This window comes from Ambystoma mexicanum, chromosome 1p (genome assembly GCF_040938575.1).
Source record: "Ambystoma mexicanum isolate Mex_15411 chromosome 1p, UKY_AmexF1_1, whole genome shotgun sequence".
Taxonomy (NCBI): Eukaryota; Metazoa; Chordata; class Amphibia; order Caudata; family Ambystomatidae; genus Ambystoma; species Ambystoma mexicanum.
The window spans coordinates 1,102,296,378-1,102,315,007 of record NC_090921.1 but is presented as its reverse complement, the minus strand read 5'-3'; the positions used below and the strand labels follow the sequence as shown (position 1 = coordinate 1,102,315,007).

Sequence of the window (18,630 nt, the reverse complement as noted above, 5' to 3'; positions counted from 1 at the left end):
GTGTGTTGGGGATTGTGATGGTATGTCTGAGGTTTGCCAATGCCACTCATGTACAACTGTCATGTGTGTATGTGTCCATTGTACAGTGCCCTGATGATTGTGTTTTATTTCTCCCTGTCTGCAGCGTCAACTGATGAAGAGGGCGGAGAAGGTGCTGTGGAGCACAGCGGCGGGGATCCCACCGCCAGCTGGAGACGCAAGGCCCGGCTCCCCTCCCAGGTTGTCATCTCGTCGGGGAGTGAGGAGTCCGGTGCCGCGTCCCAGGCCGCAGCTGCCGGGGGGAGGTCCAAGAGGCAGAGGTTGGAGTTGGACTCCTCGGGAGCAGAAGGGGCAGCTGGGACCCCACAGGGCCCAATGTGGGAAGATGGCGCGCAGTCATCCAGGTTGGTGGGGGGTTTGGTGGAGGAGGAGGCCGTGCAAGCAACAGAGACGCGGTATGGAGGTGGGGATTCCACTGGTGCTAGTGGTGCAGTGCAGGACCAGGGACAGGAGGCAGCAGAGGCCGCCGCGGCCGTGCCTGTGTGCAATCCTGTCCCTGATCCTGTCCCTGCATCATCTTGCACCAGCAGGGATGCCTACGTCCAGACCCGTTTTCAGGCAGGGGATGAGCTCACGACAACTGGCCTTCCTCTGCTATCTGGGTTCGGGTTGAGCCTGTCCTGACTGGTGTGGCGTTGCATCAACGGGCCATGCGAGGTGGCCTGCAGTCTTTTCATGAGGAGACTGCATGTCATCTCGAATGGCTCGTTGACCGCGTCGGCCTACTGGGACAGGTCACCCAGGCCGGATTCCTCCGTTTGATGGGGCTTGCTACGACCCCCTCCTCAACTGAACCCCCTATGCGCCAGTCGTTCTCCCTGCCATCTTCCCACCCATCAGTCACCTGGGTGCCCTGTGGAGCTGCCTCTGACGGTGCGGCGAGGCTGGTGGAGGAGGCATCCCTGCCACAGTCGGAAGTCGGATGTACAGCAGGGGTGGCCACATCAACGACTGCACCCCAGCCAGCGGAGGATGTGCAGGCAGCAGGAGGCAGTGCACGGGCAGAGGCACAGCAGCAGCAGCAACGTGGTGGGAGCCATGATCGCTCGGGGCCTTCGACATCGGAGGGGCAGGCATCGGCCGGAGGGCAGGAGGACCCAGGACGGGAAGTGTCTTCCGTGTGGCAGAGGTTGGGCCACGCCATAGATGCAGAGCGGCAGCGGGCGGAAGAGGCACAGCTCACGATGGTCAGGGCGGAGAACTCTATGCGGAGGGCCACGTGGTGGGCCAAGTGCCTTGAGGCAATCTTCAGGGGGTTGGAGGTGGACACGTCGACAGCCCTGCGGACCCTCGGGGCCCTGGAGGAGGATCGCCTTCGGGACATTGAGCAGGAGTTTGATGATGCCCTGGCCCGGGACATCCAAAAGTGAGCCGTCAGACTAGCCCGCTGCCCTTGTAAATAGTTCTGTAGTTAATGTTAGGTTTCCTTTGGTTTTGCATTTTATTTGGACCTTTTGGACAATGGGCCACATTTTTGTATATAGTTTTTTTTATTAGGTACTGTTATTAGATAGGTTTCATTTCTTCTGTTGGGATCATGGACCCTGGATTGTTTATCTGTATATAGTTGACTGTTGGATTTTCATTTTCTTTTACAATTTACCCATGGAGCAATGGCTTTCAATTTAAATTTTCCATTGGATTTACTTTTGTGGACTGTGACTTTGGACACCTTTCCTTTGGATTATGATTTGTGGTTTTGCATTATTTCACGGACATGCTGCTTTTTATTTTTTTAAATTCCCATTTTTGTTTGTTTATTTTTGATTCAATTTATGTTTCTTTTAATACATATTTTTGTTCAAACTTCAATGTGTAGTATCATCTCATTGGTTTCATGCATATCATGATATGGGTTTTGAGATTCACTGACACCCATTGGGTGTATGTGAGGGACATGTGTTCATTTCCAAACTTGCAATTGGGGTTCTATCATGTTATTGCCATTTCTAAGTGGGTGGATGCAATACTCGGGTGGGTGTTTGGCATTTGGAGGCTGACCATAGGGGCCAGGGATCTAGATTGTGATGACATGTTGGCTGGGGGACATGAGTGGGGGCATGCTGGCAGGTGCCCCATAGTGCTGGGGGGTGGGGGTGCAGGGGGACATGAGTTGGACATGAGTGGGGGCCTGCTGGCAGGTGCCCCACAGCGGTGGGGGGTGGGGGTGCAGGGGGACATGAGTTGGGGCCTGGTGGAGGGTGCCCCACAGTGCTGGGGGATGGGGGTGCAGGGGGACATGAGTTGGACATGAGTGGGGGCCTGCTGGCAGGTGCCCCACAGTGCTGGGGGGTGGTCGTGCAGGGGGACATGAGTTGGGGCCTGGTGGAGGGTGCCCCACAGTGCTGGGGTGTGGGGGTGCAGGGGGTCATGAATTGGGGCCTGGTGGAGGGTGCCCCACAGTGCTGGGGGGTGGGGGTGCAGGGGGACATGAGTTGGACATGAGTGGGGGCCTGCTGGCAGGTGCCCCACAGTGCTGGGGGGTGGGGGTGCAGGGGGACATGAGTTGGGGCCTGGTGGAGGGTGCCCCACGGTGCTGGGGGGTGGGGGTGCAGGGGGACATGAGTTGGACATGAGTGGGGGCCTGCAGGCAGGTGACCCACAGTGCTGGGGGGTGGGGGTGCAGGGGGGCATGAGTTGGACATGAGTGGGGGCCTGCTGGCAGGTGCCCCACAGTGCTGGGGGGTGGGGGTGTAGGGGGACATGAGTTGGGGCCTGGTGGAGGGTGCCCCACAGTGCTGGGGGGTGGGGGTTCAGGGGGACATGAGTTGGACATGAGTGGGGGCCTGCTGGCAGGTTCCCCACAGTGCTGGGGGCTGGGGGTACAGGGGGACATGAGTTGGACATGAGTGGGGCCTGCTGGCAGGTGCCCCACAGTGCTGGGGGGTGGGGGTGCAGGGGGACATGAGTTGGACATGAGTGGGGGCCTGCTGGCAGGTGCCCCACAGTGCTGGGGGGTGGGGGTGCAGGGGGACATGAGTTGGGGCCTGGTGGAGGGTGCCCCACAGTGCTGGGGGGTGGGGGTGCAGGGGGACATGAGTTGGACATGGGTGGGGGCCTGCTGGCAGGTGCCCCACAGTGCTGGGGGCTGAGGGTGCAGGGGGACATGAGTTGGACATGAGTGGGGGCCTGGTGGAGGGTGCCCCACAGTGCTGGGGGGTGGGGGTGCAGGGGGGCATGAGTTGGACATGAGTGGGGGCCTGCTGGCAGTTGCCCCACAGTGCTGGGGGGTGGGGGTGTAGGGGGACATGAGTTGGGGCCTGGTGGAGGGTGCCCCACAGTGCTGGGGGGTGGGGGTTCAGGGGGACATGAGTTGGACATGAGTGGGGGCCTGCTGGCAGGTTCCCCACAGTGCTGGGGGCTGGGGGTACAGGGGGACATGAGTTGGACATGAGTGGGGGCCTGCTGGCAGGTGCCCCACAGTGCTGGGGGGTGGGGGTGCAGGGGGACATGAGTTGGACATGAGTGGGGGCCTGCTGGCAGGTGCCCCACAGTGCTGGGGGGTGGGGGTGCAGGGGGACATGAGTTGGGGCCTGGTGGAGGGTGCCCCACAGTGCTGGGGGGTGGGGGTGCAGGGGGACATGAGTTGGACATGAGTGGGGGCCTGCTGGCAGGTGCCCCACAGTGCTGGGGGCTGAGGGTGCAGGGGGACATGAGTTGGACATGAGTGGGGGCCTGGTGGAGGGTGCCCCACAGTGCTGGGGGGTGGGGGTGCAGGGGGACATGAGTTGGGGCCTGGTGGAGGGTGCCCCACAGTGCTGGAGGGTGGGGGTGCAGGGGGACATGAGTGGGGGCCTGGTGGAGGGTGCCCCACAGTGCTGGGGGGTGGGGGTGCAGGGGGACATGAGTTGGACATGAGTGGGGGCCTGGTGGAGGGTGCCCCACAGTGCTGGGGGGTGGGGGTGCAGGGGGACATGAGTTGGGGCCTGGTGGAGGGTGCCCCACAGTGCTGGAGGGGTGGGGGTGCAGGGGGACATGAGTTGGTGGAGGGTGCCCTGCACTGCTGGGGTGTGGGGGAGCAGGGGACATGAGTTGGGGGCCTGATTGAGGGTGCCCCACAGTGCTGGGGGGTGGGGGTGCTGGGGGACATGAGTGGGGGTGCAAGGTAGTCCCCCGTGGTGTGGGCTGCCTGCAGGGGCCGTGGAGGTTGTGGAGCGAACACCTGGGAGGACCCACACGGCCAATTCATGTGTAGTACTCCACGGAACCCCTGAAATACACGTACCCTGCTGATATCGCGTGTGAAACTTCCCGTGCACCCCAAAATACACGTACCCAGGACATTCGCGTGTGGAACTTCCAGCGCACCCCTGAAATACACGTACCCTGTTGAATTCACGTGTGTAACTTCCAGCGCACCCCTGATATACACGTACCCTGATGGAATCGCGTGTAGAACTTTCCGCGCACCCCGAAATACACGTACCCAGGACATTCGCGTGTGGAACTTCCAGCGCACCCCTGATATACACGTACCCAGCTGAAATCGCGTGTGAAACTTCCTGCGCACCCCTGAAATACACGTACCACGCTCGCACAGGGCCAATCACGTGTGAAACTTCCCGCGCACCCCAGTAATACAAGTACACGGCTGAATTCACGTGTGTAACTTTCCGCGCACCCCAAAATACACGTACCCAGGACATTCGCGTGTGGAACTTCCAGTGCACCCCTGATATACACATACCCTGATGGAATCGCATGTAGAACTTTCCGCGCACCCCAGTAATACACGTACCCTGCTGAATTCATGTGTGTAACTTTCTGCGCATCCCGAAATACACGTACCCAGGACATTCGCGTGTGGAACTTCCAGCGCACCCCTGATATACAAGTACCCTGATGGAATCGCGTGTAGAACTTTCCGCGTACCCCAGTAATACACGAACCCTGCTGAATTCACGTGTGTAACTTTCCGCGCACCCCTGATATACACGTACCCAGCTGAAATTGCGTGTGAAACTTCCTGCGCACCCCTGAAATACACATACCACGCTCGCACAGGGCCAATCACGTGTGAAACTTCCCGCGCACCCCAGTAATACAAGTACCCAGCTGAATTCACGTGTGTAACTTTCGCGCACCCCAAAATACACGTACCCAGGACATTCGCGTGTGGAACTTCCAGTGCACCCCTGATATACACATACCCTGATGGAATCGCATGTAGAACTTTCCGCGCACCCCAGTAATACACGTACCCTGCTGAATTCATGTGTGTAACTTTCTGCGCACCCCGAAATACACGTACCCAGGACATTCGCGTGTGGAACTTCCAGCGCACCCCTGATATACACGTACCCTGATGGAATCGCGTGTAGAACTTTCCGCGTACCCCAGTAATACACGAACCCTGCTGAATTCACGTGTGTAACTTTCCGCGCACCCCGAAATACACGTACCCAGGACATTCGCGTGTGGAACTTCCCGCGCACCCCTGAAATACACGTACTCTGCTGAATTCACGTGTGAAACTTCCCGCGCACCCCTGATGTACACGTACCCTGATGGAATCGCGTGTGGAACTTCCCGCGCACCCCTGAAATACACATACCCAGCTGAAATAACGTGAGGAACTTCCCGCGCACCCCAGTGATACACGTACCCCACTTGCCGTGCTGGTACAGGGTTAGCGCAGCCCTTTGCGCTGGATTGGGGATTTTGATGGCTTTTCCCTGCGCAAGGGGCGTTCTTGGGGGCGTAACTGGCGCTGCTGCAGGGTCGCTGCGCCACTGTGCGCCACGGCTGGTTTTGGTGGCTGGAATTCATGAATACGCTGTGCGCGGAAATGTATTTTGGCGCACGCGGCTGGCACAGGGATTCATACGCGCACACTGTGCGCCAGCCGCGTGCGCCACTTGTGCGCTGAATTCTATGAATTACCCCCACAGTCTCTAAGGCTAACACTGCTTACTACAGCTTGTGATACACCTGAAGGTGTCTCACCGGTTGGTCCACGGAGACCTGCCGTCCAGGTGGCCAGGTCACGGCCATCACTATTGGATCCAGTTCCTGGGTTGGACAAGTGGGGGAGGATCACCTGTGCGAGGGGTCTTCAGGGAGTGGAAGTGGGACACAGAGGGTTGAGACACGGTATCCCCTTCGCTGTAACAACTTTTCCCCATCCTACCCTGTAGGATATTTAGAGGCTCTGCCCCCCCCCCCTTTTCCCACACACACACTTTCTTACATGGTAACAGACAACGGACTAACACGAGAGCCACCTGACATGTCCCAACAATCAGGTCAGGCAGAGTCAGGCAATTGACAATAACCCTGCACGACTGATGACCCTTTACCTTCCGCACAGGGATAAAAGACGGAGCACGAAAGCACACTTCGAGCAAGGCCGAACACATGATGAGACAGCTACATCAAACTGGCAGTACAAAGGGAGAAGAAAAGCAGTGAGACCTGGAAGGACGATGAAGGGGGAATCGCCCTTGCCCTTTTCAACTGAGACCCACAAAGCCTCCAGAAGGGAAATTGTAAGACCGGGAGTTACAGCTGGTGTGCAGAGCAACAGATGTCAATGGTACACTGGGGCCTCCCGCGTTTAGAACGCAAGTGGGGAGGAAAGCTGGCTACCGTGGTACTATTCTTGACTCCAGAGAACAAAGAAGCCAACGGGTTCAGCACAGCCGGTGAGTCGGAGCAAGCTGATATCAAACCAAACTGTGTTAAACCCAAAGTTGCGAGTAGCAACATTTTGAACGCAAAAGAAAGGACTTGTGTGTATGTTTGAAATTTAAAGAAAGTCCAGTTGAGGTCCAGGTGCGGAGGGGTCCAGCACCACATCGACGCTCATTCAAAAGTCTCTGACCGGGACCTGTTTTTGAAACTACAACAACCAGAAGACTCTAGGGAAGGGTGGTGTGAGCCATCAGAGTGGTCCTGCAAGGGTCACATCAAATCCCTTGTATAATAAAAAGTCTCTGATCCATTGCCAGAGGAAAGCTATGGGAAGGGAACCCCGCTTTCCACTATTATTGTGAACTGTGAGAATTGGCAAATGTGAACCCGACAGAGGGATGCCGAAAGAAAGCTAAAGAGAAAGAAACCCTGCTTTCTGATTAAACTGAGCAATACATGAATGGTATTAGGAATACATGAACTGTATTGAAGAAAGGCCGTAGTGAACCTGACGGATGGTGGCCCGTTTTTATAAGGAAAAATAGGGGTGAAGAACAATCACTCAGAGTACAAGAACACTGAGAGAACTTTTGTTTGTTTGTTACATCTGCAGGAAAGGGACTTAACCACTTAAGGGGTTTTGATATTGTTGAACTGAACTGTGAACCTTGTGCTCTCAAGGCCCAGTAGTGTGCTGTGCTTGAGAGTCCCACTTTGTCCCACGCCTCAAACGTGGGGAAGGGAGACCCAGCCATACCATCCTGACTTATCATTTTGTGAACACTTCTTTCTCTTCTGGTGAACATTATCCCACACTTTTCTTTGAAATTAGTAGTAAGTATTGGCAATAGTTCCCAATCAAGCCCTTAATTTCCCCAGACAACCTTTGCATGTTAGTTTAGGCTCTCTGGATCTTCAACATTGATGGGGGAAATGCCCTCCTTACCTAGCTGCTATCCTCGCATCTGGCCCTCCTCAAGGCTGTCCAGCATCCCATAGCATGCCTCATTATAAGTGCCTGCATTTTCAACCACACCTCTTCCTACTTGCATGTGCTTTCATTGGCTCCCTCTCTCTACCGGGATCCTGTTAAAAACAACTTTTATCATCTGCAAAGCAGTCTTGAACGGCATACTGACATACCTGCTGGCTGAACTCCACACTTCTGGAGGCTCTTGTTCCTCCCATAACGAATTCATCAAAAGGGAGGAGCCAAAGCTAGCTCACAAGATAAGACCCACAAACTGTCCTTCTTCTAACATGCTCTGATTCTCTGGAACTCGATCCCACTGCAGGCACGGAATGTGCCCCTCATCCTCCAGTTCCGCAAAACACAAAAATGTGGTTCATCCATCTTTACCTCGTGCAATACCTCCTGAATCCATGTTTTTCAGGCCTTACATCAGTCATTTGAACTGTACTTCTATCCAAACATCGTATGCCCAACACTGGCCTCCACACGTTCTAAAGAGCCCTGCAGCTCTTGTAGAAGATTCACATTATACTACATTATTAAATAAATAAATCTATGGAATATTTTTTAATTCCTACCAATGACATTGCTAATTCAAATTGCCATTATTATCATGGCAGTTAAGGGGAGAAACTAACATTCTTCCTATTCCACTTTGAGGAGTAGAAAACTCTATTCAGGATTTTCTTTTTGTTTAAACTATTTTTTTTTCACAGGTCAAGTAGTCTACCAATCACTGAAATTTGGTGAGTCATATTGCACACCATGCTGACACATGCAGATACAACTTGCTTCTGTGAAAACTCAGGGAAAGTATTCATAATTGATTATTGCCAAAAGCAAATATGCCTTGCACAAAAATAGATTCTAAGGCATTCTAATTTAAAAATACTTCCACAAAGTTTCACTTAAAAACACAAATACCCATAGTGAAATAACCTGTCAACAGGGTTCCCTCAAAATATTTTCAATTGCTATCTGGAATGTAATTAATTCTTGGGAAATTTATCTAAATGATCTGGAAATATTGGATTCACTCGTGGCTTGTCTTTTAAAGGCTGATGAAATGTAGGCATGGCAACAGCACACAGGAAATCCACCAGGTAAGCTCTTCCTGTCAATCTGCCCTCCTTCTTCCAAATGCCTCTCAGGCAATCTGTTTCTGTCTTGGAAAACGCATCTGCATTCAGCTGCCTAGGGAAAAGGCCTACTTGAGGAGGACTCTTCATCAGCTACATCCAGGAGGTACCCCAATCAGGTTTCTTCCAATTTCTTTCTTTTCTGCTTTCCCAAAAACCCATCCTCACTTCCTACATCTTGATCTTTAAATACCCAATAGACTCCATTGATGCAGCATCATTTGATGTGGCAATTCTGGAGTGGATGATACCTGTGATAGGTTCACTTAACTTGCTTACACCCACAAGAATCTTCCTCTTTTCTTTGATTGACCCAATACATTTTACCATGCCATAAAAAGACATGTTTTAACTGTGTGTTAGCCCTTCCCTCAGGAATTATGATCAAATTGGACTGAAATATGACTTTCCCATATAATGTCTTGTATTGATCTGTGCCATTATTGATACCTATATATTCAGAATCACAAGAAAATTCTGAATTCAGAGATATCCTTCATGTTTTTGTAGGTGCAGGCAGAACACAATCAGTAAAATATGTGAATGCATTAATACAAATTAATTCATTTTAATATGTAATTTGTGTATGCACATGATTAGGGCTGTTTTGTTTTTTTGAATGAAGCAAAGGGTTCAATACTTTGAGTTGTTATTGTATTGCATTATTTGTCACTGTAAATCTATTTAATTTCCAATGCTGCAAATTACATGTTTTGGTGGGGTCTTGTTATTAACTGAAAAAAACTTGTGAAACAAAGGAATCATTTATGCTCCTTAATGGACATATATGCATAATGGATGAGGTCTTATTGTTCTATCGCGTCAAGGTTCAGGGTTTGTGTAAACATATCATCATCTGAAGTTGCCATTTCCATCAATGTCATTCCAATGCCAATGCCATTCCAGTAAGGCCAGCTAACCCTAAATGCACAGGCCTATGAAATCCAAGAATATGGAATATAGAATATATTAAGTGTATTTTTCTTGTATTTTCCAGACAAGACTTTTGTTCTGTGTACACAAAGTTATGTCTATTAATTTCTTATAATGGCTCAGTCACTGACTATTGATGAGGTCTGTTTACAGAAAGCTGACACTTGCACTCTGTGTCTTAAGAGAGCTGAGCCCTGTATAAGCACACATCTTAGGTTTAACAAGAGTTGAATTTCAGTAGACCATTTTGAGGTTACATTTAAAGAGGAAATATGCTTGATGTGTTATTCTTACTGGTAATCACAATTTAATGAAGTGAAGGCCTACCAGGACATTTAACTCAAACTATATACATTTAAATACACATTCTGTCTATCATATCATTACCGAATACTAAAGTACAATGTGTATACATTGTCATGAAACATGGCTGCATGACTACAGGACCTCATTTAAATTAGCTCATTTTATTTTTGAAAGACAATACTTACTCTTGTTATATTTGACATTAACATACATGGTATTTGCCTAATGAAATCATTGCATGTATTCAACTAGTATTTTATAGAGTGTTTGGGTATTTTAAGTAACTGTAATAGTGGATCCACCAAAAAGTAATTAACTAACCGCAGAAAGACTTTAAATTATCAAAATTCAATGATATACAAATACAGAAACAGGTAACCACACATGCTTAATTTAGTGACCAGTAAATAGCATTTGGTAGGGTAACAGCTAAATCTTATATAATCAGAGATATAAATACATGAGTCCCCCCCCCCAACACTACAAAAAACATATAATGCAATGGTGCTGGAAAAACATTGTGAATCCAACTCTACACATTTTGCACAGCATTAAGGTCCCTTTTCTATATGAATGAAATATAATTAAATAAAGTATATGGGCAGTTTTTCTTTAAAATATGTTCATCAGCCTGGGCCTTTGTAAACCAGCTGACACATGTTACTGAAAACCCAAATGAGTTCTCATCTTCTCACCTTCCTTCATCAGGTCCCATAGGGACTTGTTTCAAAAATATCTCTAGTTGGGAAGACCCACTGTAGAACCCCCGATTACATGGAATTAATAAGGCACAATCAATGTTCATTAGTGTTAAATTAAAAGACTATTCCAACAACATCCTCTAAAATGTATTAATCTACAGTTACATCGAGGTTTTGTGTATTCTTCACAACCTTATTTGTATTCTAATAGTGGGGCTAAGACGTTGTGATAACAGTGACCAAACATATCATGTAATACATTCATTGGAGAGTTAATCCCCAAGTGAACATTACATTACAAACACAGATACAATACAATGGACACTAGTGATGTTGTGACCAAAGTGAGCTGATGAGACTCATCCCTGTGGTCTCAAAACCACCTGACAAACAGTGGCCTCCGGCCCACAAAGTTAGCACCTATAATAACTGAGATCGTGAATGTGTCAAACTGCATATCATGTCCCACAAACAAAAAAGTAGGGGACACATTGTTAGGGAGAATTCTCAAGTATGGCTAATTTCCCTTGCCTTGTGAGTCCCTCAGCAGCTTTGCTGGATTTCTAGGATTTTTTTTTTTCACCTGGTAAGAGTGTGAGCCTTTTTTTCCCACTCTTAAATGTGTGTTGCTGTGTGTGTCTAACATTTTTGTGTTCATGGACTGTGGAGCCTCACCTACTCCACAGGCATCATATTTTTACTATGTGTTACACAGAACCCTCAGTGCAGTGGCACAGGGTTGTCTTTTAGACTTCCCAACTCAGACTCCATTTTCTGGGGCTGACTACTGTCCCCCAGAACATGTAAAGTTGCTATTAACTTTAATAGTCTCTTTTAAATAATCCACAGACCCAGTACACACCACCTTACATAGAGTACTGGAAAGGGTTAATACTTATCCCTTTTTGTCTGTTTCTCTTGGAGCATTGTTTTGCTCCCTTTCCATTAAGACTTGGCTGGTGGCAGTGGTAACTACCCTATTTTTCCTACCGCGGTTATCTTAAATAACCATAGTATTGTTTTAGGCTATCTTGGTAGCCTCGAACTTAAACCTGCTTGACCATATTGTTTTTAATATTGTTCCGGCTGGGTTTAGTCGTCATTTCTTTTTGGAAAAGTCTTTCTCATGTTTGTCTCTACGCGTCAAACCAGGTTTGGTTCCTTTGTTCACCGTTTTTTTGCGAGCTTCTGCACAGAAGCCCTCCTTTAGGCGCCTGAAAGTCTGGGTAGGCAGGATGTGAGGGACGGGTTTTAGGACCCCTGCCATGGATTCCCTTGGTAACCCAAGTCGCACTCCTATTTGATTGGCTGGGTGACTGTCCCTGCCAGGACAGCCACCCTGCTGTGTGATTGACAGCCAGGCTGAGTGAATGGGTGAAAACTGCATAAAAAGCAGGTCTCTGGGTCTGGAAGAGCAGAGTCGCCACTGGAACGAGAGAACCGAAGAGGAGCTGACAGACGAGGACCCCTACCACGACTGAACCATCCAGTGAAGCCCTGCTGCAGGTCGGAATCTTCAGACTCCAACGACCGAGAGGATCTTCCAAGAATCTTCTTCCCTTGAGCTGCTGGGACCAACCAGTTCACCCAAACTCCAAGCCAGGAGCCCCTCTTCTGGTTGAATTCGCTGTAGAGAGCTACAGTGTGCCAGATAGCCAGGACAGTCGGACCCTGCTTTGGGTTTTAAGGAGCGCACCTTTTATTCATTGCTTTGCTCTGCTGCTGGTTTCTGAGCCTGCTGGAACTACCAGGAAAGTCCGCCGCAGCTACAGCTTCTTCTCCATTTAAGGTACTGTTCAACATCCGGTTGTTCGTTTCGTCCAACCGCGGTGGAAGGGTGTGAAACCTTTCGCCAATCCGAGGGCTTGTCCTTCTCTTCTCTTTAAGCTAACTTTTCTGCGGACCAACTTAGTTCTGAACTATTGGCAAAGACTTAAACGCAAACTACCCTGAACTGTGTGATCTTGAGCAAAATACTTTTGTCCTATTGATGTTCGCCCTAAGCCTATTTGACTTGATTCCATCACTGTAGTTCCTCTTTCTAGATTGCCCTGCTTACTTACCTGTTGGTATTGCTCAATTCCTACCTAATTGTGTCTTTCCCTCCCTTTTTAATTAACAGAGTGCCATTTTGCTCCCCCTTCATTTAGTGAGCTTAACTTGTCTGGAAACTATTGGGAGTGGTGTGGTGTATTAAGAGTGTGATTTTTGAACTGCTTTACTTTAGTGAATTGTTATACAACTGAAGAGTAAGTAAATGTATATTCTTTTACTTGGAAACCTTGAGTCAGTGTTTGCTTGAATCATAGTAACTGCGGTCCTTTGTGTAACTATTTGATACTGCTCACTTGCTCTTGAGATAGGTCTGGCTGCTCAACCATTGCTAACACTTTACTGTGTAGTACAGGCTTGTACCGAAGGTGAATTTGTACTGCCACTTGTAGTCCTAATTGTGTGTAGTGTTCCCAAAGGGTACTGCATATAATTCTGCCTAACACACATGATTTAAAGTTATTGCCCTGTGTTATATATCTCAACTTTACCTACACCTAAAGTGAATTGGGTAACCCCAATGCAGACCCACGCAAGAAGCAGATCACTTGTCCTCAGAAGCATAGGCATTTAAATATGTCTTATTCTTGATGCTGCATTAAACGTATTAAAAGCAATCATTGCCATATATCTTTTCATATGGGGATCCCTGGTTAGATATACGGGAAGAGAGAAACGAGGGTGGGGATTCAACTTCAGCAGTGTCACTATTAAAACACCTCTTGCAGTATCGTCTCCCTATCTGTTACCCCGCCTATGCTTATGATAGTGAACTATTCTTATTTTCAGCAACTTTAGTTCATATAAATTTCCAGTGCAGGAATCAGTGAATCCGTAGGCAACATATTTTGCGCGAAACAGCATGTTGCTTCTGATTTACCATACAAATGCACCCATGCTGGTTCCTTAATGGTAACTGTGTGCGTGGGTAGATTTTCTGCCCTCTATATGCTGTCTACTATATAAAAAACTTGAATTATCCAAGTAGGGCTTATGGGTGATGCAGTTCTTTGCTTATATTTCAAGATGTCTGCTCATTCGCTGGAAGATTTGTCTCTTGAATACTTCACCAGGCAGGTAAAAACTGCCAAAACCCTCTATTAATAGAGCATTACTGAGGTGAGGCCAAAGTTTGAGTGACACACACGACCAGAGGTCCTCTTATAGACTGTATCATACACTCAAAAGGAACAGTGCTGTTATCTGTACTGAATCAAAGTTACTATTCATATAAACATTTCGCCAAATAGCTCTGCTGAAGGTCTGAACAGGTCCGAAATGCATTGGTCTTTAATGTCTGCCTTCACAAACATTTAAAACAATGATGCCTTTTTTAAGCTAAAGACTGTAGACAATTCATTTGAGAGTGCTCTGTATTCTAACAACTGCAGTGGTTCCATTGCACCCAGTATTTAGTAGGACCTCCTCAATCTTTATTTTGTATGTATGTTTCCACATAATGTAGAGCTTTGTCAAAGTTATTTATAGAACAAATCAAATATTGTTACTGCCATTGTAAAAGATCAATAAGAACTCTTTGTTTGGAAATAGTTAGCTGATGTCACCCCATTTTAAATTCTGGAGCGATACTCATTGTTATTAGTTGACATTTTTAAAATGCATTATCCTAAAACGAATGCATCGGACGAAATATGAAATTAATCTTCTTATCATCAATTCTCAACACATTGCAATCCAAGATAAAGTTGTAGGCCACATAGGACACACACTTAAAATGTCCTGGGAGTTTAACAGAGACCCCTCTATACCCCAATTCAATTTCCTCACTATCACAGAAGAGGAACCCTCTAATATAGTTAAGGATCTTAAAACCACCTTGTGTAAAGGAGACCCCTGCTCTGCACTTATTATTAAAACCTGTCCACCGATGCTCGTGACGGCCATATGCAACTTTGTGAATGCATCCATTATGGAAGGCAATGTTCCTACGAGTCTTAAAACAAGCATGGGTCACGCCTATCATAAAAAAAAACCTGGCTTTGGCCCTGAAGACCCCTTAACTACAGACCAATTAATAATACACCTTTCCTCCTAAAGATTCTGGATAGGGTCGCATATGAACAACTTGCCAAGCACCTTAATGAATATCCTGTGCTTAACCCTCGTCAGTCATGCTTTCGAGCTGGCTATGGTACGGAATCCGCCCTTTTAGAAATTAAATCTAAATTGATGGAGCGGATGGACAGGGGTTTGGCATCTATGCTTATGCTCCTGGATCTATCTGCTGCCTTTGACCTGGTTGACCATACCATTCTGGTCGACGGTTGAAGGCAGTAGCCAATTTCGCCCCCATTTTTGAACAAGTGTATTAGCAGAGTCTTCTCTTATGTCCCTATCGAATTTCGTGTACCCTAGGGTGCTTGTCTGACCCCTGTTTATATAACGTGTTCATGGTCCCCTTTTTTGCTTTCTTGAGCAAGAGGGGATCATGTTCACAAATTATGCGGATGATACCCAATGTGTTGTCCACATGGTGGGTACCCATTCAGTTGATGAGGCAGAATTGAATCGTGCCTATGCAATTATTGAGAGCTGGATGTTGAGAAACAATCTTGCTCTGAACAAGAACAAGACAGAACCTCTGCTTGTAGCTTCGCCCACCTTAGCATATAAGCTGGCCATGGCCTATACTTGTTTTCTTCTTGGTGAGACCACCCTCACTCCCCTTAAAAAAGTAAAAACTTTGGGGGTAGTTCTGGATCAACAATTATCCATGAAGTCTCATGTGAGCAGCCTGGTTTACAGTGCAGCTTTTTATTTAAAACTTCTTGCCCAGCTCAGGCCCTTCATCAGTCAAGCCAATGTGGAAACAATTGCCTGTGCAATTGGAGGAGTAAAAATTGACTATTGTTGTAGCTTATTGGATGGCCTTAATAAATCAGACATGAATAGACTCCAAGTTATTCAGAATGGTGCTGTTCGAGTCGTCTCAGGGCTCCGGCGCCGTGATTATGTCTCGACTGCAAGAAGGGGCCTACATTGGCTACCAGTGGAAGCTTGAATACAATTCTGACTTATGGTGATTACCTATAAGTGCGTGAATGGCACTATGCCTGATCACTTAAGGCAATTCATTTCGGAAAGAACACAAAATCGTTCTCTGAGATCAAATAATCAAAAACTTCTGAGCATTCCTAGAAGTCAAACCAAAAAGGCAGAAAAAGGAGCTTTCTATATATCAGCCCTCAAGGCCACAATCTCCCTCTTAATCTCAGAGACCAACCTGAGATGGAATCTTTCAAGAAGAAATTGAAAACCTTGCTGTTTAGCTGATTGGTGGCCTAGCCCCCTCTTCTTCACTGGCTTTCTCCCTTCTATGAATTTATGTTTTGTCCTGCACCCTTATGCCTATGGGTTCACGGCAGCGCTATATAAATGTTGTAAACTAAACTAAACTTAGGAAGGCTGCATAAGGTAGTAAGATCACTATTTGAGGTGTGGTATATTCTCACCAGCCAGTTTACCTCTCTGAAATCCACTGCCACAAACCACCAGGACAGACATGGCAGGCGCACTGAGCTCTGAAAGCATCCCAAGAAAGGGGGCCACCCACTGATAAGCACACACACTCATTCCTACACCAATATGCTCACTATCCACTTTACATCAACAAACAATAGAACACAGCTGCACCTCGCGATCAATTTGGCCTAGCTGCAGACATACCTACATCTCTCATAGAACACCTCAATAGCCTGGTTGAACACAGCTATATCCCATGAATAAATCGGCCTAACGGCACACATAATCTCTTACACAGTTCCCACGGCAGCCAGAATGCAGACTCAAAGACCACCCTCCTTGCTGCACACATTACACTGATCTCTCCCATCAACCACACCACACATAACGTTAGAATGCAGCCAATCTGCGCAAACCACTCCGGCTGCACACATACCAAGTGCACCCAAGCACTATATGCTACACTAGTCTCTCCACTGATACGGACCACGGTCCCTCAGGGCGTTCAACCCACAGTGCTTTGAGATCATACCAATGGTACATCAGGAGCTATACAAATGACCATAACATAACATATTTATTTATTTACTTGTATTGCGCCGGTAGCTCTCGAGCTTCGGGGCGCAGAGACAAGAACACAAAGACAAAAAGTAAGACAATAAAACACATAACAGGAGACATTAGGGCTGCATAGGTAGGTGGGCAGGTTGTAGTATATGTATTACTTGAAGATGTGGATTTTCAGTTGTTTGCGAAAGCGTTGGTAATTGGCTTCCATCCTTAACTGGCCGGGGAGGTTGTTCCAAAGGCCTGCTGCGGTTATAGGGAAGGATTTACCTGCCCCTTTTTTTAAGTCTGAAGGGAGCTACCACTATCAGACCTTAACATGACATAACATAACATAACATAACATAACATACGTTTTAACAAGAATCTGTCTTAAATGAATTTCTCCTCTGGAAGGCAATTGGGGATATGTATAGGCTATTTCTGTCAACAGTGGTCAGTAGTGGTCAGCTGGTCATCATGAGAACCATTGTTTTCTAGATAATCAGAGATAGTTTCTCTTCCTGCAATAGATGATCTCAGAAGTGCCATCTTATAATGTAATATTGACATGTATATAGTCCTGATACATTGTATTTTTTTCTGCAGGACGATTTGAATAAATATACATGGATCAGCGCAATGAGACATTGGTGGCAGAATTTCTTCTCCTTGGACTCACAAATCTTTCGCATTTACAGCCTTTTCTCTTTGGCATAATTTTGATTGTCTACATTATCAACATGCTGGGGAATCTCACCATAGTGGTCATTGCCATCATTGAACCTCGTCTTCATACTCCAATGTACTTCTTCCTTGGTAACCTTTCATTCTTGGATATCTGCTTCTCATCTGTGGCTGTGCCTAAAATGCTGGTAAATTTCTTGGCTCAGGAGCCAACCATATCTTTTGCAGGCTGCATTGCACAACTCCATTTCTTCCATTTCCTAGGTAGCACTGAGGTCCTGCTCTTAACAGCCATGTCTTATGATCGGTACGTTGCCATCTGTAACCCCTTGAGATACACCACCATCATGAACTGCAGGGTGTATGTAAGCCTGGCCTCCAGCTCTTGGCTTATGGGATTTCTACATTCCATGCTACACACAGTTATGACATGCCGATTGACTTTCTGTGCATCTAATGAAATCAAACACTTTTTCTGTGATATCAAACCTATCCTAAGGCTGGCGTGTACTGATACACACCTTAATGAGCTTCTCCTGTCAGTGGTCGCCGGCTCTCTGGGGATGGCTTCATTTTTGATGACTGTCCTCTCTTATATTTCCATCAGCACTTTTCTGCTACGGATCCGCTCACAGGAGGGGAGGCGTAAAGCTTTCTCCACCTGCGCTGCACACTTAACAGTGGTTGTGATGCTATATGGGACAGCCCTCTTCACTTATGTACGACCTACAACAGAGGCGTCGCTGGAGGAAGACCGTGTGGCTGCTGTTTTATTTACTGTTGTAACACCAATGTTAAACCCCATTATCTACACTTTGAGAAATGAGGATGTTAAGAGGGCCCTGGAGAAAGTCAAGAACAGATGCCTTCTCCCTGAATAAGTTCAGATATAGAACGCATTGTGTGTTTGTTTTATCACAGTATTGGTGTAGCACTATCAGTCGGTGCCTTTCCTCTGACAGTAAAAACTCAAGTCTATGAAAATAAAGCGACTTTTTCATGGCTGGCTCCAGAATGATTTGAGTTATGATATCTGGCATATGTAACTACTGTTTTAACCCCCAGCAGAAACAGGAAATGTAATAATAAATACATGAAATAAACAACTCCAAGTGCAAAAACCTATGGCTTGGCCCTG

At 47.4% G+C, this 18,630-nt stretch overlaps 1 protein-coding gene across 1 annotated transcript; it reads left to right on the top strand.

Moving 5' to 3' along the window:
• Nucleotides 1-17,434: 17,434 nt before the first annotated feature.
• On the top strand, nucleotides 17,435-18,373 carry LOC138569392 (olfactory receptor 12D1-like). Its single transcript, XM_069647369.1, has one exon. The coding sequence runs from the start codon at nucleotides 17,435-17,437 to the stop codon at nucleotides 18,371-18,373; it is 939 nt and encodes a 312-aa protein (XP_069503470.1).
• Nucleotides 18,374-18,630: the final 257 nt, after the last annotated feature.